The sequence below is a fragment of the Ascaphus truei genome, chromosome 4 (genome assembly GCF_040206685.1).
Source record: "Ascaphus truei isolate aAscTru1 chromosome 4, aAscTru1.hap1, whole genome shotgun sequence".
Classification (NCBI taxonomy): domain Eukaryota; kingdom Metazoa; phylum Chordata; class Amphibia; order Anura; family Ascaphidae; genus Ascaphus; species Ascaphus truei.
Genome location: NC_134486.1, coordinates 171386709 through 171410948, shown reverse-complemented (window position 1 = coordinate 171410948; position 24240 = coordinate 171386709). Strand labels below are relative to the sequence as shown.

The 24240-nt window shown below is 41.5% G+C and overlaps 1 protein-coding gene and 1 pseudogene across 1 annotated transcript; both read left to right on the top strand.

Annotated features, from left to right (window-relative positions):
- LOC142492340 (HEAT repeat-containing protein 5B-like) overlaps window positions 1-14253 on the top strand; it is a 42215-nt pseudogene extending 27962 nt beyond the window's left edge.
- Window positions 14254-18893: 4640 nt separating this feature from the next.
- Window positions 18894-21372, top strand: LOC142493147 (uncharacterized). Its single transcript, XM_075596704.1, has 2 exons — window positions 18894-21042; window positions 21144-21372. Exon 1 carries the CDS (start codon window positions 18928-18930, stop codon window positions 20269-20271), a length of 1344 nt encoding a protein of 447 aa, XP_075452819.1. The 5' UTR covers window positions 18894-18927; the 3' UTR covers window positions 20272-21042; window positions 21144-21372.
- Window positions 21373-24240: the final 2868 nt, after the last annotated feature.

Sequence of the window (24240 nt, the reverse complement as noted above, 5' to 3'; positions counted from 1 at the left end):
ATTTGCTCGTGGATGTCCCATTATCATCTCTAACCTAACATGTCAAAAACAGAGCTTATCAGTTCCCTTCCTTCTAACCCTACATCTGTACCTAATTTCTCAATTGAATTGTAAGTCTCCACTATACTTTGTAGACTCCAAGCTAGATGCACGGGTGTCATTTTTGTACTCCTCCCTCACCCCTCACAATCGGTACCTCGCCAAATTTTGTTTCCATTTCTGCAATATTGCCAATCTACATCCCTTCCTCACCTTTCTGACCTAATTTCCAAGTTATTTCTCAAATGCAATCTACTTTGTGCTCATGTTCTAGGTCTCTTCACTTCCATGGCAACTAAACCCATGCTAAGCAATCCAACACATGCTATTATGCACTGCAGCAGTTTAGTGAAGGTTATTCTGGTTCCTGAGTATTACTGTTGCCAATCTGTATACTGTATGAAGTCCGTCTCATTATTTTGATTTTGTTGTTGCAGATGGTTGTCAGCATAGCCGAAGACTTGTTACGCACTGCTTCACAAAATAGCAGACTATCGTTACAACGCACGCAGGCTGGATGGCTATTGCTTGGAGCTCTAATGACATTAGGTACGTACGCTGCTCTGCATCTTCTCTGTACCCTTCCTGTTTGAGAGATGCACAAAGTAGAAACCAAGCACAAGGAATACCTGCCTTTGGCTGGGGTTCATCGGGGTATCGCACCCCAATCCGTTGGTAATTGCATCACAGCCGGATGAATCACTGTCTTGCTATGTAACTCATTTCTATGGCAAAAGTTGAATTTCTGTAACTTGGAATAATAGAAAAGGATAATGGAAAAGTGTGCATCGCTCATAGGCGCTTTTTGGGAACAGAGTAGTTGGGTTAGTGATAATATAATGTGGTGCCTGATCCATAAACCTACTTCCTTTGGATTTATCATCAAGCTAACACTCTCTCTCAGAACCTGAATAGATGGGCTGCTGTAAGCTGAGTACTGCACTGGTTATACCGTCTAAAGCTCCCTCTTATTTAGCTCCCCATAGTCCCCGCATTTTTACAAATAAATGTGAGTGTTGTGAGTACTTGTTTGTTTTTGTTCTTCTCTGTAGTAAAAGCTTGTCATATCCTTGCCAAACATACATGGAGACAAGTCTTGTCTGCTCACATCCTTTCCGTTCACAGTCCATTGCTATAGTCCCTATGGCTTCTCACCAATTTCTTGTCTCAAACTTACACAGGCCCCTCAGTTGTGCGATACCATCTCCCTAAGATGCTTCTGCTTTGGCGAAATGTGTTTCCTCGTTCCTTAAAAGAGTTGGAGGCAGAGAAAGCCAGAGGAGACTCTTTTACTTGGCAGGTGACTCTGGAAGGTCGCGCTGGAGCTCTCTGTGGTAAGAAGCAGGATGGTACACCCCCGATTTCCTTATTGGTGCAGTCCGACTTAGGAATAAAAATGAATTGATGTTTAATTGGGTAATTCTATAGTTCAACGTTTTAGTAGCCGCATTGGTGCTGGAGAAGTGTAAATGTGTTGTAGGCTGTGATACCTTTTTTAGTGGAAAAACAGAGTCCTCCATAGATGAAATTATAGTGTACAGAGCTTTCGAAACTTCAAAAGTTTATTTTTCTAGTGTACAATGAAAATTAAACCTCTGTACACTAACTTAATCTATGAAAAACTCTTTGTCCGCTAAAAGGTATCACAGCCTAATATGGGTCTAGTCTGAGTAATAAAAAATAAATAAAAAAATAGACCTGTATTTAAATATGTAAGCATTGTAAGCTGTTCGGGGAAAGGACTCCTTTTCCTAATGTCTACTTTTATTCCTATCATGTATCTTATTATGATGTCAGGTGTATTACTACTGCAAAGCGCTATGTACTTGGATGGGCGCTATAAAGATGTATGCATGTGTGTGTGTATATATGTATGTGTATACAGGCATACCCCGTTTTACATACACTCGCTTTACGTACACTCGCAAGTACGTACATTTTTTTTTAATTGCACCTTACCCCCTGTTTACGTACGCGTGCTTCGCGAGTACGGACACCAGGGGGCGGCGTGTGCGTGCTGTGGTGGTGTGCCCTCTCTTCCTCTCCCCGGCTCTTCCTTCACCTGGCTCCCCCAGCCCTTCCGTTCCCCGGCTCCCCCAGCTCTTCTGTTCCCCGGTTCATCCTCTCCCCGGCTCTTCCAATCACCTTCCCCTCTTCCTGGCTATTCCGATCACCCCCCGCCCCCCTCCCTCTTTCCCTGGCTCTTCCGGTCACCTTACCCTCTCCCTGGCTATTCCAATTACTCCCCCCCCCCCCTCGGTTCTTCCGATCACTCCCCCGAGCCCCCCCGGTTCTTCCGATTACTCCCCCCCCCCCCTCGGTTCTTCCGATCACTCCCCCGAGCCCCCCCGGTTCTTCCGATTACTCCCCCCCCCCCTCGGTTCTTCCGATCACTCCCCCGAGCCCGCTCAGAGCCGCGCTCTAGCGTGCGTGTGCCGCCTCTGACTGCCATGCTTCTGCCGCCCGCAACCTGCACGCTGCTTGAGGTAGGGAAAGAAAGGGAGGAGGGACATGCAGGGGGTGGTGTGATGTGAGGGACATGGGGGGGTGATATGAGGGACGTGGGGTGGGGGGGGTGATGTGAGGGACATCGGGGGGGGGTGATGTGAGGGACATGCAAGTGGGGGGTGATGTGAGGTACATGCAGGTGGGGGGGATGTGAGACATGCAGGTGGGGGTGATGTGTGAGGGACATGCAGGTGGGGGGTGATGTGAGGTACATGCAGGTGGGTGAGGGGGGGATGTGAGACATGCAGTGGGGGGTGATGTGTGAGGGACATGCAGGTGGGGGGTGATGTGAGGTACATGCAGGTGGGGGGGGGATGTGAGACATGCAGGTGGGGGGTGATGTGTGAGGGACATGCAGGTGGGGGGTGATGTAAGGGACATGCAGGTGGGTGGTGATGTGAGGTACATGCAGGTGGGGGGTGATGTGTGAGGGACATGCAGGTGGGGGGTGATGTGAGGGACATGCAAGTGGGGGGTGATGTGAGGTACATGCAGGTGGGGGGTGATGTGAGGGAGATGCAGGTGGGAAGTGATATGAGGGAGATGCAGGGGGGGTGATATGAGGGAGATGCAGGGGGGGGTGATATGAGGGAGATGCAGGGGGGATGATATGAGGGAGATGCAGGGGGGGTGATATGAGGGAGATGCAGGGGGGGTGATATGAGGGAGATGCAGGGGGATGATATGAGGGTGGTAATATGAGGGAGATGCAGGGGGGGGTTGATATGAGGGAGATGCAGGGGGGGTGATATGAGGGAGATGCAGGGGGAGGTGATATGAGGGAGATGCAGGGTTAGGTGATATGAGGGAGATGCAGGGGGAGGTGATATGAGGGAGATGCAGGGGGAGGTGATATGAGGGAGATGCAGGGGGAGGTGATATGAGGGAGATGCAGGGGGAGGTGATATGAGGGAGATGCAGGGGGAGGTGATATGAGGGAGATGCAGGGGGGAGGTGATATGAGGGAGATGCAGGGGAGGTGATATGAGGGAGATGCAGGGGGAGGTGATATGAGGGAGATGCAGGGGGGGTGATATGAGGGAGATGCAGGGGGGGGGGTGATATGAGGGAGATGCAGGGGAGGGTGATATGAGGGGTGCTGGAGGAGATATGATTTTACCCGTGCGGCCTGATTTTTTAAAAATATTTATAGGGGGGGGGTCTTTTAAAAATGTATTGAGGCGGTGTGGGTCTTTTAAAAATGTATTGGCGGGGGCATTTTTAATATGTATTGGCGGGGGCATTTTTAATATGTACTGTATTGGCGGGGTGGGGTTACATGTATTTAGAGGGATGGGTTTTTTTGGTATGTATTTTGTGGGGGCACTAGTAAGAAAAAATTAGCTGACATTAAAGATTTTCTTTCTATAAAGCCTACTGTATTTATTTTGGTTACAAATGCATTATTGACATTAGTTATGCATATATATGATGTCTGCAGAACAGTACATGCATCGTAAAGTGGAAAAAAAATAGTGCTTCACTTTAAGTACATTTTCACTTTACATACATGCTCCGGTCCCATTGCGTATGTTAAAGCGGGGTATGCCTGTATGTGTATATATATATATATATGTGTATATGTATGTATATATGTGTGTATAAATGTATAGTATACACATTGTTTTGTGTATTATACACACGTTTTTTTAATTTCAGTAATGTTTCAGTTGGATCTATAAATGCCATTAATTAAATGTTTTCCATTTGTACAGCAGACTAAATCATGAATCATCTATGTTAATATATTTTGATGAAACATTGACTTTTTTTCAAGCTATGCAGAGTTTTGTTGCTCACTGCCCTGAGCTGCTCACTGAGGATGTGATCAGGAAGTTGATGACACCCATTGAATGTGCCATGACCATGATGTCACAGTAAGTAATTGGGGCATGGCTGCATAAAATGCTTAAGTTATGCAGTTTAATTAGTCTTTACATCTAAATCTCATTTAAATCAGGAACCTGCACCATTGAATTTGTATTTATTTTTTTGCGTGCTTGTAATTGGAACCAGGGAAATTTGGTGGAAAAGACAAATAGTTGGTAACTACTACAGATGCAGCGGCCATTATCCGAACATTTACCTGGGTACATTTTGTGTTGTGCCGCGTGTAGGCTGCGATATATTCACAAGTTTTGCCGCTGCAAACAGCCCATCGGATAAACACAGCAGGGGTCCCTGCTGTGTGAATCCTGCCGGGATCTGCCTCTCTGTAATAGACGCGCAGTAAGAGGCTGAATCAGTCACTAACTGCGCACCTCTCATAGGCGATCACGGGGGGTTTATTTAATTTTAAACATTACAGTATCGTAGCAGGGGGTCTCCGGAGCTGAAACGCATTGGTTTCAAGTCCGGGGATCCCCTGCTTCCCGAGATACAGGCCCCGTTATAGGGTGCCGGTATCTCCTATGCATGGAAATGTCCCGATCACGTGACGCGAGACATTTACATGCATAAGAGATACCGGCACCCCATAACGGGGCCTGTATCTTGGGAAGTAGGGTGTCCCCGGACTTGAAATCAATGCGGTTCAGCTCCAGAGACCCCCTGCTACATTACTGTAATGTTTAAAATTAAATAAACCCCCCGCGATCGCCTGTGAGAGGCGCGCACTGTGAGTGTGACTGATTCAGCCTATCTCTTACTGTGCGTCTATTACAGAAAGGCAGACCCTGGTAGGACTCACACAGCAGGGACCCCTGCTGTGTTAATCCGATGGGCCATTATAGTCTGCCCGGCAAAACTTGTGCGGATCACAGTGAGATCTCGAAATCCATTTCGAGATTTGTTCGAATAACGGCCGCTGCATCTATACTTCAGTGTAACAAGCTAATGAAACTCTGTTTTCCAAATAGTGGAGTGTTTCACTGATGTCAGAACTACTGACTAGATCAGCGGTGCGCAAACTGTGGGGCGCGACCCCCAGGGGGGGCGCGACACTGCCGACGGGGGGCGCGGGGTTTACAGAGGCCCCGCGCGCTTCCCGAAGGCACTTAAATTAAGTGCCGGGGGAGCTGCAGGGCCTCTGTAAACCTAACTTACCGTGGCTCCGGCGGCTTCCTCCCTGCAGCGCCATGGCAACGCGGCGTCAAAATGACGCTGCGGGGTCATGTGACGTCACGTTGCTATGGCAACGTGACGTCATTACGCCGGAGCGCGGGTAAGTTGGGGTTGGGGGGGACGCGGGAGTGAGGGGACAGCCGTCGGGGGCGCAAGGGAAAAAAGTTTGCGCCCCCCTGGACTAGATTGCATTTTATTATAAATGCTACCCTCTCACACTGCTTGAATATAGAATATACCATTCTGTTTTTATTGATCACCGCCTGTAACATTATAAAGTAAATATATTAATGAGCAATTTTTGAACTGCAGACCATTCCAAATATATATTGTCCCTGAAACTGAAGTTACATTGCTATCGGAAAATATAGGTCTATTCACACTACTAAACTGGGTGAAAAAAGCTTTTAGGAGATTATTTTAATTAAATTATTGGCACCAATCACAAGTTAGTGTCATTTTTTTTCCCCCTTCTATTCTTTTCTAAATGACAAAAGTAGTTTTGAAATGACCTGTGTGGCTGATAATACTGTGATGTCACCAATGTTTGTTTACATCTGATATGTGGTCACAATACACATGTGTTACCAGAGGCACACAGGTGTGCTCCACTATTATTTTATAGAATATATTATTTTGCCACATCCGCATATAATTGGTTAGAAGAGAAAAGTATTCTTGTTCGTACTGTGTGTCCTGCAAAGTGTTTTTAGGCGTTTGGAAAAAATGGGTTAAGTTAAACCAGTAGTTCACAGCCATACTGTATCCCTAAGGAACCACAGATACAACAGATATATTTACTAACTAGTTTTCTGCCATGCGGAAGACTAGTTGGTTCTGTTCATGTGTGCACAACAACAGATTTCTACCTACCCTCTTAATAATGGAGTCACCTACCACCAAAGACTTTTTTGTTCTGAGTATCCTGTCCTCTGTGCTGGATGAACAATTCCCCGGGCTGCTAAAGGAATCGGTCTCCCCAGCCTTGCCATTCCTGCCATGACACACCTAATATCTTCACTCAATCTGGCAAATCTATTGGGATCTGTCAACTCAGAACTGGCCTGCCTCTCCCTATTGCCCCTGCTTCTTCTTCTGTTACCCAGCTACCTACCTGTTCCTCACTCACAGCTCCACCATCTGCAACACTAGTCCCAGCTAGGGCTTGCTTTGTGAGCACTAAACTCTGTTAAAGATTGTCAATGGCCCTCAATGTTGCAAATTGCCTCTTCAGATTAGCAATCTGAGACGCCAAAGAAACCACCTGCTCACACTTGCCACCGCTGTATGGTCCCTGGAACAGCTGCTCCAAGGGACCAGTACACTGTTTTTTTTTGTTTTGTTTTTTTTTAACCCGATTGTGCCAGTCACATCTGAATGAATTTGGTGTAAATATTATTAGAATATAATCTGATGCTACTGGAAGCTTGGTCCAGCTACTGTGCCTTGAAGACAGAGTTACGAACCAATGAATGAAACTGTTGAAGCTGTGCTCAAACATCTAATAAACCTGTTGACTATTCAAGATAGTTTAGATTTTTTTTTATTTGTAGTTGCAATAAGAGAGCCTGGTTCGGTATAAACTGTCCTTCTGAAATCATTTATTGTGTTTAATGCAAACTTTTTATTTCCCCTCTTGATTTAACTCTATAGCATCCTTTCTGTAATTAAAGCACATGGGACACATCTAAAGGCAAGTGCTGCAATGGTCCGTCTGAGGCTGTATGACATTTTGGCTTTGTTGCCCCCCAAGACGTATGAAGGTAAAGATAACCTCTTAATGTTCTCTTTTTTTAAGAATGGCTAAGTTGATATAGAAAACTTGGTGGACTTCTAGCTCCAGGATCTTAACTGGGAACAACAATGTTTTTGAGCCTCAGGAAGAAACAATAAAATGTGACAAGATTCTCGTATTGGAATTGTCATTCTCAACTTCTTGTTTTTGACCTTGGTATTCACGAATAAAGGTCCCTACCCCTCTCCTCTCCCCCCCCCCCCCCAGTTCTCACATCCTGTGTGATAGGAACATAGAATGAGCCTCTAATTTGTATCTGCAATGGTATTTTGTTTTAATTTATTAACAGTTTTCTTATCTCTTCTAAATATTCATGTATACCTAAATATCCATTCTTTTGTATAGGAAACTTCAACGTGCTTCTTCGTGAGCTAGTGGCAGAGTTCACCTTAACCGACAACTCTTCCAATACCACCACATCCCTCCTCCGCTTTCTGTGTCACTATGATGACAGTGTGCTGCTTGGCTCGTGGCTGCAGGAGACTGACCACAAATCCATTGAAGATCAGGTATGGGATTGATGTGGAGTGACAAACAATATTTCTCACCCCCCTCCCCTCCCCCTACAAAAGGTAGCGAATGATCTTGATTGTTGCATGATCAGTGTGGTCCCAAATTGAACGAACCAAGTTAAAGCTGGGTGATGCCTTCACAAAACAATCGTACCGAAATGAGTGTTAAATTATTTTTGTAAGCTTATTGTGAAAAGGCACTGTCGCTGGAAGTGTATGATGGGGTTTACTACCCTTATCTCTGCTTACATTTCCAGTTTCCCAGTTTGTCATTTGACTCAGTGGGCATGTATAATTCTGGTTATTTTACCCCTGTGATGGAACAGACCAGATTGGGTCATCCCCCTTTCAGCGTTCGTATTTTAGAATTCTTTATAATTATTCCTATTCTTTCGCCCTCATTGGGCGAGCTGCTCACGTGACGCATCAGTGAGCAGCTATATCAAATTTGGTTGTCTCGCCAAGCAGGTAAGCGCCACGCTCGCTCACGCTGGCCACACACATTGCAGCAATGTGTTTCATCGCGGCCAGCGGGAGCGCCCGCTCAGCGCCACCCTGGACAAGGCCTAAGACTTGTCTTTGGCTTGTTTCTTGTAAGGTCAGTCTTATTTTTCCCAGTTGGCTGTACAGCTTCCATCTTAAGACCAGAGAATTGTTTTCTCATTGGTTGGTACAGTACTCGCAACCTTCAAGGGGGGGGAGGGGGCAGAGAGGGTTTATGGGGGATTGTGACACAGATGTTTTATTCTGTTGCTGCTTTTATTAATTGATATTTGCATGTTGTGCAGCTCCAGCCCAACAGTGCATCTGGAAGTGGGGCTTTAGAACATGACCCTTCCTCAATATATCTGCGCATCCCAGCCGGAGAAGCTGGCCTGGCCCCCTCCCGCTAGGAGTGTCTGTGATCGATGCTTCTGTGGCTCTCTTTGGGGTGGTGTTCCCTCACGTGTCATCCAAGCACAGGTCAGTGTGGCATTTCAATTTGCGGCATCAAATTGGGAAGCAGTTGCTAAAGCAACTGGGTCACTTTCAGGTGAGTGTTACTGAAGGCAGAGTTTCTGCAAAGGAGACGTCCTAGCAAAATGTGATGCTAGTTCAAGCTCTAAACCAGGGGTGCGCAAACTGGGGGGTGCGCCCCCTAGGGGGGACGTCGTGTTTACACAGGCCCAGTGCTTCCCCGAATGCATTTAAATTAAATGCTAGGGGGCCGCACAAGGCCTCTGTAAATTACCTTACCTTGATTTGGCTTCCAGCAATATGACTCGATGGCAACCCGGCGTCAAATGACGCTGTGGGGTCACGTGACGTTGTGTTGCTATGGCAACATGACGTCACATGACTCTGCTTCGTCATTTGATGCCGGAGCCGAGTGGGAGGAGGGTGGGGGGGCGCGAGCAGGGGGGGAGATCAGGCCTATTCTCCGTTCTGGAAGAACATTTAGAGCATCAATTTAAAAACATAATTTCTTGTTGTATTTCAAAAAAAAATCTCTCTTGCCGTTGAATTTTAATATTGTTTTATTTTAATGTTCTGTGTTTTTGTTTTGTTTTTAAACAATACCTTTTGCAGTTTTTTTTTTCCTGCAATGTTGACACGTTCAAATTTGCTCCTACTTTGCGTTCAGCAATGTAACTCTTAACATTGGCATTTATAAAACAAAGCCCAGTTACTAAATATATATATATATTTCTCAAAAGAATTGGTGTGCACACCTGTAACACCTCCAAATTACACGTGAGAATAATATAACATGTAATAGTGCTCCTAGTAGGTGCTGCTTATTATCTAAGGTCCCACAAGATCCTCAAGAGAGAAATATAAAGAGAAATGACAGAAGCGCAAATAACTAGGAAAAAGATATACATACTAAATAAATAGTAAAAAGGGAAAATGAAGACTATTCTACTAGGTCGAAATCAGAGGTGAATGTCCAATTCAATGAACAGAGAAGAAAACCGGTCCTGAAAATTAATAATAGCACAATATGGTGAAGTACTGTAAAAAAAAGGTTTACTACCCAAAAATAAAATGCCACTTACAATCTGGCAGAGTAAAATCGCACTGTGAGCAACATCCCAATACAGCAATCTGCTCCATGTCGGCTAACGCCGCTTGTTCGGATGGTAAGTAGTCTCTGGTCACACAGCACGCTCTGTCGATTCAGACCACCTAGTCACCAGTCGATTAAGTTAGGGGGCGTGACGGGGCCTGTGCATTGGAGTTGATGCAACTACAGACACAGCTGTGAGGTTTCCACTCCAATGCACAGGCGCCGTCACTCCCCCTGATGTAATCGACTGGTGACGAGGTGGTACGCACAACTTCAGCTTGCCCCGGTGCCGGGAAACAATTACTCTTGCTACATCTGTATAATGTGGTCTCCTTTTTCATTACTTGGCCATTTTGTTCAGCTGCTGCTGCAATTCCTGCTTTCTCATTGTGCCTACGGGTAGTAATAATAAATGATGGATATGAAAAGAATGGTCTGTTTAGTGTCGAATTTTGCTGTGTAAGACCCATTGCAACAAGTTGCTGTTGGGTTTTTGTGTTTATTACAGGCTGCAAATGTTGGATCATTTTGCTGAATGTGTCAAGCAAGCTAAAGGAGTTCGCCAGCAGGCTGTGCAGCTGAATATTTTCACAGCTGTGCTTAGTGCACTAAAGGTAGGGACAATACCATACTGATAAATAACATGTAAAATGTACATATGTTTATCACCTCTCTCTGTGATGCACAGAGGATATTTCAAGAATGTAAGGTTTTCTTTGAGGCTTACAGCTCATAACCTGTGTATCGTCTACATACTTTCAATCTATACATTTTATTTCACTTTTAGTGGCAATCAGTGATACCCCTAGGTTAAGCTCCCATTCTAGATCAACATACAAACAGGAAGGGTCTTGAACGTAAATGGAAAACTCCTCTGCACAATCCACAGGAATAATGAGGGAGCAGTGTATTTTTTTAAGTTCCAAATTATTTTCAATCTTTTTTACAGGCCTACAGAAGTAGCCAGTGTAACATCACCCGGCAGCAGGAAATCTCTCCATGGGGGATCCATCAAAAACAAAAAAGTTACCACCACCCTCCCCCCACACACAGAGAGCCATTGCTTTTATGGAGCAACAGCATTTTGCTTTTCTTCGTCCGGCTCTGGCGACAGTCTGGCTACATCTGTACAACAGATGAACAAATGGATAGATATTTCGTTATCACAATAATTTAAACTCGTACTGACACAATGATTATATTGTAACATTACATGCAGTAAAATTGGCTAATTTAAAATTACTATTTTTACTAACATGATACCAGTTTAATTGTTATTGATTATATTGAAACATACCTTACCCACATGTAGGACAAAGATAGGGCGGCACTCTGTATTTCTCAGACAGTAAAAAAATTGTTTCCTCATGAGTACATCACAAAGGATTTCAGAATTTTTCCACTAGGCTGTGACAACTGTGCTGAATAGCATAAAAGAGAAATGTATTCATGCATCCTTAAAATCGATCAAGAAACTTCTCAACAGGTTTCAATGCGCATTGTCAGTGGATGTCCGGTTGCTACAAATATCACATGATATTTATTGTCAAAATGTCAAGAGCTAAAAAAAAATTATGTTTTGATTTTTGTTTTGGTTGTAAAATATTTTCGTGTTTTGGTTTGACAAAAATTCCATTTGGACCGTGTCCATCCTTAGTATATACAGATGTAGTAAAGTTTATTGCATTAAAGTGGGATATTCTGCGTTATAGTGTGATATGGTATCAGCAGGAGCAATTAAATCTTCTACATCTGTTCTAACCTGGGTGGATTTTTTAACAGGATGACAAGATCCTAGATGAACAACGCACACATTTTTACAGATGACGTTAGAAATTTTAGCGGAAGCAACAAAAAATGTAGTAATAAAGTTCAAATGTATTGAATTATGAGATGATACTTTGTCAGGGCTCCCTGCTTTTGGTCCATCCAATTGAGAAAATATACTGTATACGGGAGATCGGTTTGTAAGGTTTATTTCCCATCTGAGAAATACAGAGTAACATCGTCATATTTGCACTGCAAGTGGGTAAGGTTAGTTTGGTATGACCATGAGCATTATACTACTATGAATCTGCACTGCTCCTTGCCTGAACTGTTAAAGCACAATTTTCAGCATAGAGATCATTAATATTTTTTGGCTGGTTTGCATATGGTACATTAGTAGTTTGCCCATATTCTAGATAAAAATGAAAGCAACAATATTGCAGTTTGAAGATACACTAAGGCCTTGGGAAATGGGAATTGTAACTTAAATAATAAAGCCTGCTCTATTAAAAAAGTTATCTCAACCGGTTACGGTATCAAGAAGAGTTTATGGAAATATATGTAACATTGCAAGAGGCAAGTTGCGGTTTGCATGGTAATTTAATTTTGAATAGCTTACTTTTACTATATGTGCGCTACCTGAAAGATACATTAGTATGTACTTTTGTTTTCAACTACAGCCTAAATTAACTCAAATTAGACCTGTGATACCATAAAGAATTCAAATGATCCTTTCAGCACATGTGATATCAAGTATCTGGTGAGCTGTATCAATCTCCAGCAAAGTGAAGAGTAATTCAAATAGTTATTCTGTTTTTTGTCAACTTTTTAAATATATGTTATTGTTTATGTTCTCTAGACGGCATAGACATGCATCATATGAGGTGTTTGAGTCTGGAATTCATTATGCCTGGGAACTATATTAGTATCTCGTTATTGTGAACTTATTTTGCTTTACCTTTATCAGCGTATGTGATTGAGAGGAGATAAGAAGTAGAAATATGTGAAAGTTGGAGGATTTTTGAAATTCATCAAAAGCATCAATTATGAATATCTTACTTAGAAAGCATCTTGACACCAACTTTCACAAGAAAGTTTTTCTGCCAGTTCTGTGGTGGCATATAATGTATCTCCATTTGCTTGATATACTGTATCTCCATATGCTTCCTATACTGTACCTCAATGTGTTTCATATACTGTGCCTTCATGATCTTCATATACTGTATCTCCATATGCTTCATATACTGTATCTCCATGTACTTAATAATTATACCTCCATGGGCTTCTGATTCTATACAGTATCTCATTGTGCTTCCCATACGGTACCTTCAAGTGCTTCCAATATTGTACATTATGTTCTTCCTATAGTGTACCTCCATATGCTTCCTATACTGTACCTCCATGTGCTTAGTATACTGTACCAACATGTACTTCCTATACTGTACCTCCATGTTCTTCATATACTGTACCTCCATGTGCTTCCTGTACCGCTCCTGCATGTACTTCCTATACTGTATTTCCATGTGCTTTATATGCCCCAAACCCACCTTAGCAAACTTGACACCCTCTACAATTCAATTTGTCATTTCGTTCTCCAATGCAACTACAACACACATCACTGCGAAATGCTCAAAGAACTAGATTGGTCATCACTCGAGTTTAGGCGCAAAGTTCACCTTTTCTGTCTTGCCTTCAAATACTTTCTGGTCAAGCTATCTATGTGAACAAGCTCCTCACCCCTACCACATGCAGCACTTATCATCTGAGATCAGACTCCAAAAGACTGTTCATGGTCCCAAGGCTCAACAAAGTATCCGGCCGCACCTCCTTCTCTTACCGTGCACCCCAAAACTGGAAAAACATACTGGAGACTCTCACATTCGCCAGTCTAAGTTCTTTCAAAACTAAGGCTGTCTCACATTTTAATCTGGTCTGTAACTGTTACATAAGCTTATAATATACATCTTCTCTAACTGTGCATGCAATCTATTGTACAGTATATAATGTATACCCTGTTCATTTATGTAACTGTATTTGTAACCATGTATTATTTGTCATATTAACTATGTCCAGGACATACTTGAAAACGAGAGGTAACTCTCAATGTATTACTTCCTGGTAAAACATTTTATAAATAAATAAATAAAATAATACAGTGCAGTACATCCATATTCTTTATATGCTGTACCTCCATGTGGTTCCTATACTGTAACTCCATGTGATTCCTTACAGCACCTCCCATGTGCGTCATATACTGTACCTCCATGTGCTTCCTATACTGCTCCTCCATGTATTTCCATGTGCTTCAAATACTGTACATACATTTATTTATTTATTTATGGGAAAGGGTACTATGTTTTTCCCCACCAATCTAATGAATCGTTTTATGATCATTGTGTTCTACCTTTGGCACCCTGGCATAAATATACTTTATTGATGTTTCCCAGCAATCTGCATTCAAGTTTACTCAAATTAAATACATAAAACATACACAATGTGAAATAAAATTGTAAATTAAATCAGTGGGTTTTGACCTTATGATTTTTTGTTTTTTTTACATTGTTATGTTAAAGCTTGGGTTATGTCGAGATGTAAAAAATGATGGTCTTTAATATGGGCATTTTTTTTAGTTGATTTTTGACAATGGAGAAATTACACAATCTGTCTGATTCATTAGTAAATGATTTGCAGATCCCCATAGTTTAAACTCCCTGCTCAGATATACTGAATTATTATACTGACTATATTTAGGAACTTTACGCAAGAAAAAAATTTCTGACTAATACTTGATAACAGTATACATTCCAAATTTACATATAACAAACTCAAATAATTATTAAAAAAAAAAAAAAAAAAAAAAAACAACACTTGGGTATTAACCCGTTGAGTACCGAGTCTCCTGAACCGCAGCACTATTGAATCTGCATGTGTCCCATAAAGCTTGGAGCTGACACCACTGATATATAAGCCATACAGTCATTAGTGAGGAAAGCAGTGATAATGCAGGCAGTGGGCTGGTCAATCCATAGAGATACAGCGGAGCCTCTTCAAAGAAAAGACCCCAAAGTAAATCACAGTGCGGTGCCAAGTAGCCTCACAACTGCCTAAAACATAACTGCATGTATTATTGTGTACTCACGACACCCGTTCTGCACTGTAGCTACAAGAACGCTCCGGTGGCCATCTCTGCTCCTCGTGGTGTCGGCGTGCTCCTATCCGGAAATGACGTGTAAAAGGGAGGATTTGGTAACCGTGGTCACAGCACTCCACACAACCAACGCTTGGAAAATTCAAAAAACTTTATTAAGCTCCACAGTGAGCATACATAGTAATAATAGTAATAATAATAATATACAACGCTTTTCTGTTACAGGCTTGTTACACTGATTGCAACACTTGTATCTATACAAGTGAGCATACATAGTAATAATAGTAATAATAATAATATACAACGCTTTTCTGTTACAGGCTTGTTACACTGATTGCAACACTTGTATCTATACGAGTCTGAGGGAAGGGATAACACCTTTGAAAGTGACACAGTCCCAGGAGTTGCTATTTGGTTATGAGCATAGACCATTTAACACCACGTTACTATATACAGTGCGATACTTATATTTATCTGTGTAGTGCTGTCAACATTGTGTACTACTAAGTCTGATACAGCTACCTTATTTTTGCCTACGCAGTATGCATTTGATACTATGTGTTTAGTTCATGAGCATCATATGTCCTAAATAACACGCAGGAGTCTATGGGGTTAACCTCCCTTATATGTTCCATAGGAGATTACTAGCTTTACTATTATCCCTATCTTTGACTCCCTTCGCTCCTCCGAGGGGTCAGTTCATACCCATATTTTATCCATTTGAGTGTAATTATTAAATTTAAAGATGTATTAAAACTTTTTTGTTTTTTGCGCCGTTTTCGATTTTAGTTTCAGGTATAGGGGATTCTTAACCTTATAGCCCTAGAAACATACACCATTGGTTTAGAGTGCAGTTATAGGGGTACCATTTGAACTTCTTTGTTCACTCTTTCTAATATTGACCTCATACCTCTTTGCACCTAACGTTTTATGTACCTACGGTATAATAGGTGAGCAGTTCTTCACAATCCTTATGTGGTTAAGAGACAATAATAAACGTATGAAGTTCTATAGGGAACACACTTACATTTGAACAACAAATCTTCAAATGGGGATGGGGGGACCTCTTTATGATACCTCAAAATAGGGAAGAGAAGGGAAACATAGTATAACACTGTTTATTAACAACAAATTAAAAAGAGATTGAAATCTAACAAGCGGCCAATAAATAATGGCATAGAGAGGAGGTGTCTCCAGACTCCACAGATCGTCCTCCAGAATATTTGGTTGTCTCTTGTGGATTCTGTTCCAGCTGGTAAGATGGTAATGCGAGGATGCAGTTAACAGCAGGGGGGTCTTCCGGAACTCGTGCACAGACCGGATTTCCTCTCATATCTCCCTTTCAGGAACGTAGTTTCCTGGATCTGCTTCAGTGTCCCCACTGGAGGAAATAAGAGGCTGAAGGAACCCTGAAGCAGATCCAGGAAACTACGTTCCTGAAAGGGAGACCTGCCTGACGTCCACGGAAGCAGAGGATACCACGAGGGTTTCGTGTTACACCGGAGGCGACCAGGACTCAGAAGGCTCCAAGTACAAATTCTCTCCCCTGCATGCATCCTATCTACTTCTAGTAAGTAGGCATTTCATTGAGCTTTGATCATAAGGGCACATTTGGCAACTAGATTTACTGCGCAATGTCCTGTTTCTCTGCTCTATGTCATACATCTGCAGGTTGAATATATCGTGAGGAGGACTGTTCACTCTTTGCTCTGTGAACTGTGATTTTGATACCATATATCACCAGATGACCACTCAAGATTGGGAACAATAGTCTGTATATTTGGACTTTAATATCATTTCACATCATTTCACTGTATTTACACATGCGCCAGGTTTATGTCTATTTTTGTATTTATATTCTTGTTTTGAGGTTTATTTTGGGATATTCCTCAGTAGATTACCAGGCTGCTTTAGTTGTGCACTGCACTTATTAATTCACATATGCACTGCATAGTTTTAATTTAGGTATAGCGCTTGTCACAGTATATTTTGTATTTTTATTGTTGTTATCTCCCACTGTACAGCTGCTCACCTCACATAATACCCTTTTCACCTTTGTCATTAGTATGGCTCTTTTCACTAATAGAGCACTTAGAGGTGGCAATTTTGATGGGGTCTTTGATGAAAATCCAGACTGTATGGATCTGGAAATAGAAAATCTAGAAACGCAGTTCTCAAAATTAGAGAAACTATTACATCAGGAAGTTAAGCAAACTTGGGACTCTTACGCTCTTAAAAAATATCTGGAGTGCAAGAGAATCCCAAGGGGCTTAAGAGTTTTAAAAGTCCCCACGTTAGATAAAGATAAAGAAAGTTTCATGGAGGAGTGGAATTTCTATCTGGACCAATGTTCGGTTAATCTCATACAGTTACTGTAGTGATCAAACAAAGAGCCTCTACTTTGGAGATCATTGACAGTGAGATTAATCAGATTAAGGAGAATCTGGAACCCTTTATGGAACTAAAGGAATATAAGGAACTAGAGGACAAAGTGATTTTAAGAATAGAAAAATTGGATAGAGAAACCAAATTGAATAAGCAAATTAAATTTGCAAGAGACAAAAAAGATTATCACGAAAATAAACAACGTAACTGGAAAAGAGAACAGGTGACAGTCCCAACAGATAATGTAGAAGGAGTAATTAATACAGCACCACCGGTAATTAAAACAAGTAAAGTGTCTCATAAAAACTCCAATTCTAAACATGCTCAAAGTAAGAAGAATGAGACAAAGACAGATAAAAAAGATACAAAAGATCTGAAGAACCCAGAAAACAGTCATACAAGATATGAATCATTTAGATCACAGACATCTGAGAGAGATCAAACTTGTAGAAAATATAGGGAGAGATCACCACTATGGAGATCAAATGAAAGAGAAGATAGAGATGGAGAAAGTAATAAAAGATTTGTTCCTCCTTTTTTTAGAGCAACGCAGAGGTCACAAGCCCTTTTACGAAGCCAGGAGAGAGAGCAGGAGAGAGTGGCAAGGACCCAGGGAGTTAGAAAGAAAAAGATCACGAGCAGACGTCTCAGAGGAAAGAGAGGAGGAACAAGAAAACAGAAAAAGAACAAATGCAGGCAGAGATTGGTAAAAAAACAGAATATCTTTAATCTTAGTGATCACAAACTTTCAGATGTTGAGACAAAAGTATTAGAAAAGGGACTCACTTTTGCTCAAGTCCAGGGACCTAACATGTTTAAAACATTTATTGATGTACATAAATATGTTAGGAAGTTAACACTAAAGAAGTATTTTATCAAAGATGCAGTCACTAGAGCTGTTAACATGGACACAGCAAGTACAAACGCAGTGAAGTCCCCATTGACTGCATTTAAGAAAAGTTCAACATTTTACCCTAAGATGTGTAAAGGGAAGTTTATAGACACCTTTGCGGACATGGTCATAGGAGACTTAGAAAACTTGAGCCAAGACTTCAAATGTAAAAAACAAAATATGACCACAAATGAGAAGGAAGCAGTAAAATCATTATCAAATAATCATCAGATAGTGATCAAGCCAGCTGATAAAGGTGGTGGGATAGTAGTCATGAACAGGGACTACTATCAGGAAGAATCCCAACGAATATTAAGTGATGGGGAAACCTATCAAACACTTAAAAATAACCCCACAAAGGAATATGGTATTCAGTTATCTGAATGGCTGGCAAAAGGGTATGATACGGGTATTATCAGTAAAAAAGAGTTGGAGTCCTTATTGATAGAACAACCTAAAACACCACTCTTCTATTTTATCCCGAAGATCCACAAAAATCCCTTGAAACCCCCAGGTAGACCTATCATCTCAGGGGTAGGGTCCCTAACATCCAACCTATCTCAATTTGTGGATCATCTATTACAGAAGTATGTGGTAGAAATACCATCACATCTCAAGGACACGTCGCATGTGTTACGAACCATTGAAGATCTAACATGGGAAGAAGATCTGATTTGGGTCACATGCGACGTGGTTTCCCTTTACACTATTATAGACCATGAAAAGGGTCTGAAGGCCATAGAGTGGGTTTTGAATAAAGATACCAACATGGAATCTTCAGTTAAAATATTCATTATAGAAGCCATCAGGTATATACTCACCCACAATTATTTCTCTCATGATGGCTGCTATTACCTCCAGACGTGTGGCACCGCGATGGGTACCAGGTTTGCACCAAGTTATGCTAACATTTTTATGGGCATGTGGGAAGAAAATTACATCCTTAACCACAACCCATATGGTGCAAACCTGGTACTCTGGAAACGCTACATCGATGATGTGCTATGCGTCTGGAAGGGCACTAAAGAAGATTTAGAGGCCTTCAAAGAACATCTTAATACAAACGACTATAATATACAATTCACGTTTAGTACTAGTCCACAGTCTATAAACTTCCTGGATCTAACCCTCTACACTGTTAATAATGAGATACACACAAAAACTTATTACAAAGAGGTGAATGCCAACTCCTATGTCTTGGCATCCAGCCACCACCATCCCCATTGGTTAAAAAATATCCCAAAATTACAAGCGCTTAGGGTAAAAAGAAACTGTTCACAATTGGAAGTGTATAAGGAACAAATTGAGGACGTGGGTAATAAGTTTAAAGATAGGAAATACAATGGGAAAGTTGTTAAAAATGCTATTGAGCAAGCTAACAACACAGAAAGGGCTTCCTTGATCCATCCGGTTAAAAAAGTAGCTGCTAATGCAAATAAAGTATTTCTCCCTTTCATCACACAATTTAACGGTATGTCTAGGGAGATATCCAAAGTGTTTAATAAACACTGGGGGATCCTACAAAGAGATCCTATTCTACAATCCATATTACCTGACAAACCGCAAATTGTGTATAAAAAAGCTCAAAACTTAAAATCCCAGCTGGCCCCTAGTTGCCCTAAGAAACATCAAGGATTGGGACAAACAATGTGTTTAAAAGAACTTAAAGGTTATTTTCCCTGTAAGAAGTGCATTGGTTGTAGTTATGGATCAAAATGTAAAGAATTCAAATCCAATGTAACCGGTAAAAGTTTTGAAATCCGTTCATTTATTAATTGCAAATCTAATTTCTGTATTTACCTTTTAGAATGTCCCTGTAAATTACAATATGTGGGCAGGACGGGGAGACCACTGAAACGAAGATTTGTCGAACATGTGTACAATATTAAAAATGGTTTGGAAACACACAGTGTTTCCAACCATTTTAAATTGCACCATAATCAATCACCAGAGGGGCTCACATGTATCGGCATAGATTGCCCCAAGGTGGGTATCAGAGGGGGTGATAGACTACAGAGGGTTTCACAGCAAGAAACCTTCTGGATCTATACTCTCAAGACCCTCTCCCCGAAAGGGTTAAACATCGATTTTGATTTAGCATCATTCCTTTGATGCACTGGAACCAATCATTTATTTTCTCATCCAATGTAATTTCATATGTTTTTATACATGGTTTTATACATTTTTACTGTATTTGCATCAAGTGATCCCATGAATCCTAATTGAGTCAGGGAGTCGCTTCAGAGGTGATTAAGCTCATACCCATCTGATGGTAATTATCAGCAAGTGGAATCACCCTGTTACTTTTTGGCCCAAAGTGGCTCCTGTATACGAGGGGTTAAACTGGGGCTATATATTGCACACGGGATTGATGAGGCTCCACAATCCCCTGACGAAGTGACGTTCCCCGTCACGAAACGCGTAGTGAGGAGCCTAAGAGGTACTGCCCGACACACTCAAGCTGCTAGTCATTGAAGAGGAGACGGTGACGTCATCCAAACCGCGCCGGAATCCCGCGAGGTACACGCGGCACCGAGGAGGACATTCAAAGACTGAGTGCGGCGTTTGGGTTGTGCTGGGTCGGGCACTTCTTTGTTTTTACACTCACCGTCTTTTGTGAGTATTTTATTTGTTAGAGGTAGGCGTCATTAAAGTTTTTTATTATTGCGCAATCCTTTCCCTCTTTTGTCCCCACTGGAGGAAATAAGAGGCTGAAGGAACCCTGAAGCAGATCCAGGAAACTACGTTCCTGAAAGGGAGACCTGCCTGACGTCCACGGAAGCAGAGGATACCACGAGGGGTTCGTGTTACACCAGAGGCGACCAGGACTCAGAAGGCTCCAAGTACAGATTCTCTCCCCTGCATGCATCCTATCTACTTCTAGTAAGTAGGCATTTCATTGAGCTTTGATCATAAGGGCACATTTGGCAACTAGATATACTGCGCAATGTCCTGTTTCTCTGCTCTATGTCATACATCTGCAGGTTGAATATATCGTGAGGAGGACTGTTCACTCTTTGCTCTGTGAACTGTGATTTTGATACCATATATCACCAGATGACCACTCAAGATTGGGAACAATAGTCTGTATATTTGGACTTTAATATCATTTCACATCATTTCACTGTATTTACACATGCGCCAGGTTTATGTCTATTTTTGTATTTATATATCTTGTAACATACTGTATATAAATGGTGTTCTTCTCTCAAATGCTTATCTAACATCTCTATGTGATGGGAAGTTGGCAATAGGTGTTCAAGAAGAAGTATAGTGGCACTTGTGTAGGTAGGTTTAACCATACTATGAAAACTTGAAAAATATACTTGGCATAAAGTTGGAAAGGTATTTATATACATTCAAATAAGGATGGCTGCCAAGAACGGTAAGGCCACAACCACCAAATATGGAAGTTACTGAAAATCAATGGCCCTCATTTTCCAGAGGCTGGATTGTCCCTGGGCCTGACAGCATTAAGGAACAAGGCATGAAGGCAAAAAGTGCTAAGAATCCCCAGAAGTTAAACAAAAGCTGTCATTCAAACTTAAATCTGACAACCGGCAACTGCCGGAATCTCTCCAGTGAAGCAGTGCTGCATGAACTGGAAGACAAAGTTGAAAAGATGAAATGGGATATTCCTGGCTTTACTAAAGTACGAATAAAAGATGAAGGCTGCATTCAGCTCAAATGCAGTCACCTATTCTATTACAGAAGTAAAAAAATGGAGGAATTTGTGTAGTAAGCTTCATCATTAACACGAGAACAACTGTGGAGTATGAAAGCTAATGAGAAAGAGAAGCCACAATCCTCATTCAGTTGGCAAAGACATACAGGTTTCCAAGCGTATGCCCCAGCATCACGTCACACAGGCTATGAAGGGGAATCTTTTTACTAAGAAATCAACCACTTTAGCAACAAAGGAAAGTATCACCTCAAGTTATTTATGGGAGATTTCAATGCAAAGATGGGTGGGTGCCCAGCAGAAAGATTAAGCATCAGTTGGTAAGTATAAAGTAAAAGGAATGAACGTGGAGACAGATTGGTAGAATTTGCACAATGTGAAAACTTTTACATCATGAATTCATAGTTCAAGAAGAATCCAAATAGAAAATGGACATGGAATCGACCCAATGGGATCAAGAATGAAATTGCTTATTTCCTAGCTGACAAGAAACACGTGATTAAAGACTGCAAAATGCTTAATAGTTTTGACAGAAGGAGTGATCACAGATTGGTTAGCTGCAAATTACATCTGAATCCGAAGAAGGAAAGACGAAAACTGTTTAAAAAGAAGACAAAACCAATCAACATCAATAACCTCATGAACAATAGCAGAGAATTTAATCTAGAATTGAAAAATGATTTAATTTTACACAAAATATATGGGGACGCTTTAACAAACAATTATGACGAATTTATGAAGATAGTAATTGCTTTCTGCACATTCAACTACAGAGGAGACAACATGAAATAAAACAATTCCAACATGCAAGAACAAGTATTGAATATGCATATTTGTGTAAGATAATCCGCAAAAATATAATGGAAGATGTAACAAAATTTTACTGCGATACAGTGAAGAAGATTATCGAAGATAATAAAAGCTTAAATAAGACAAAGCAGCGACTTTTGCTTCTTCCCAATCATATCACTGCATTCAAACAAGATGATGGATTAACAATAAAAGACAGTGTGCTTATCATAAATGCGTTGAGGACATGAAATTGTACGAGAACACAGAACATGAAATTGTATGAGAACACAGATTATACCCTGTTTTAACTAACAGACAATGTGTGAAAATAAACCATGAATGATGTACCATGCATACTTCCAGAAGAAGTTGCAAAACTCTCTGCTATATCATCCTGGATGGCCCTCCGTCGCCTTAAACTCAACATGGCTAAAACAGAGCTCCTCATACTTCCTCCCAAACCTGGCCCTACTACCTCCTTCCACATTACTGTTGGAACTACGATCATTCACCCAGTAGCCGAAGCACGCTGCCTAGGGGTCACACTCGACTCCTCCTCACATTCGCCCCTCACATTCAAAACATTTCTAAAACCTGTCGCTTTTTCCTCCGCAATATCACAAAGATACGCCCTTTCCTCTGTTGCTCGACTGCTAAAACTCTGACTCAGGCCCTCATTCTCTCCCGTCTTGATTACTGTAACTTCCTGCTGTCCGGCCTTCCTGCCTCTCACCTGTCTCCCCTACAATCTATCCTAAACACTACTGCCAGAATCACTCTACTCTTTCCTAGATCTGTCTCAGCATCTCCCCTCATGAAATTCCTCTCCTGGCTTCTGATCAAATCCCGCATCCCACACTCCATTCTTCTCACTTTTAAAGCTTTACACTCTTCTGCCCCTCCTTACATCTCAGCCCTAATTTCTCGTTATGCACCATCCAGACTCTTGCGTTCTTCTCAAGGAAGTCTTCTTTCTACCCCCTTTGTATCTAAAGCCCTCTCCCGCCTTAAACCTTTTTCACTGACTGCCCCAAACCTCTGGAATGCCCTTCCCCTCAGTACCTGACGAGCACCCTCTCTATCCACCTTTAAGACCCACCTTAAGACACACTTGCTTAAAGAAGCATATGAATAGCACTGTGGATATTCTGAACACGATACATAAAGCTTGGCCCCCTGCAGACGCACTTACCAGAACTCCCTCCTACTGTCTCTGTATGTTCTCCCTACCTAACAATTAGACTGTAAGCTCCTCGGGGCAGGGACTCCTTTTCCTTAATGTTACTTTTATGTCTGAAGCACTTATTCCCATGACCTGTTATTTATATTTTCTGTTAATTATTTGATTACCACATGTATTACAACTGTGAAGCGCTATGTACATTAATGGCGCTATATAAATAAAGACATACAATACAATACAAAAGCAATAAAAACCATGAAGAATGGGAAGGATCAAGGGGGAAATGGAATTACTGAAATATTGAAAGAGTCTAGGAAAGAAGAAGAGAAAATCCTTGCATAAACTCTTTAGATGCTGGTGGAAGAACAGGAATATTCCAGAGCAATTGAGCAATGTTATAGTTATCCTGATACATATAGTATGT

Excerpts from the sequence above, each read along its gene's own strand:
- LOC142493147 (XM_075596704.1), top strand. The coding sequence starts at position 18,928 with ATGGAATCTTCAGTTAAAATATTCATTATAGAAGCCATCAGGTATATA.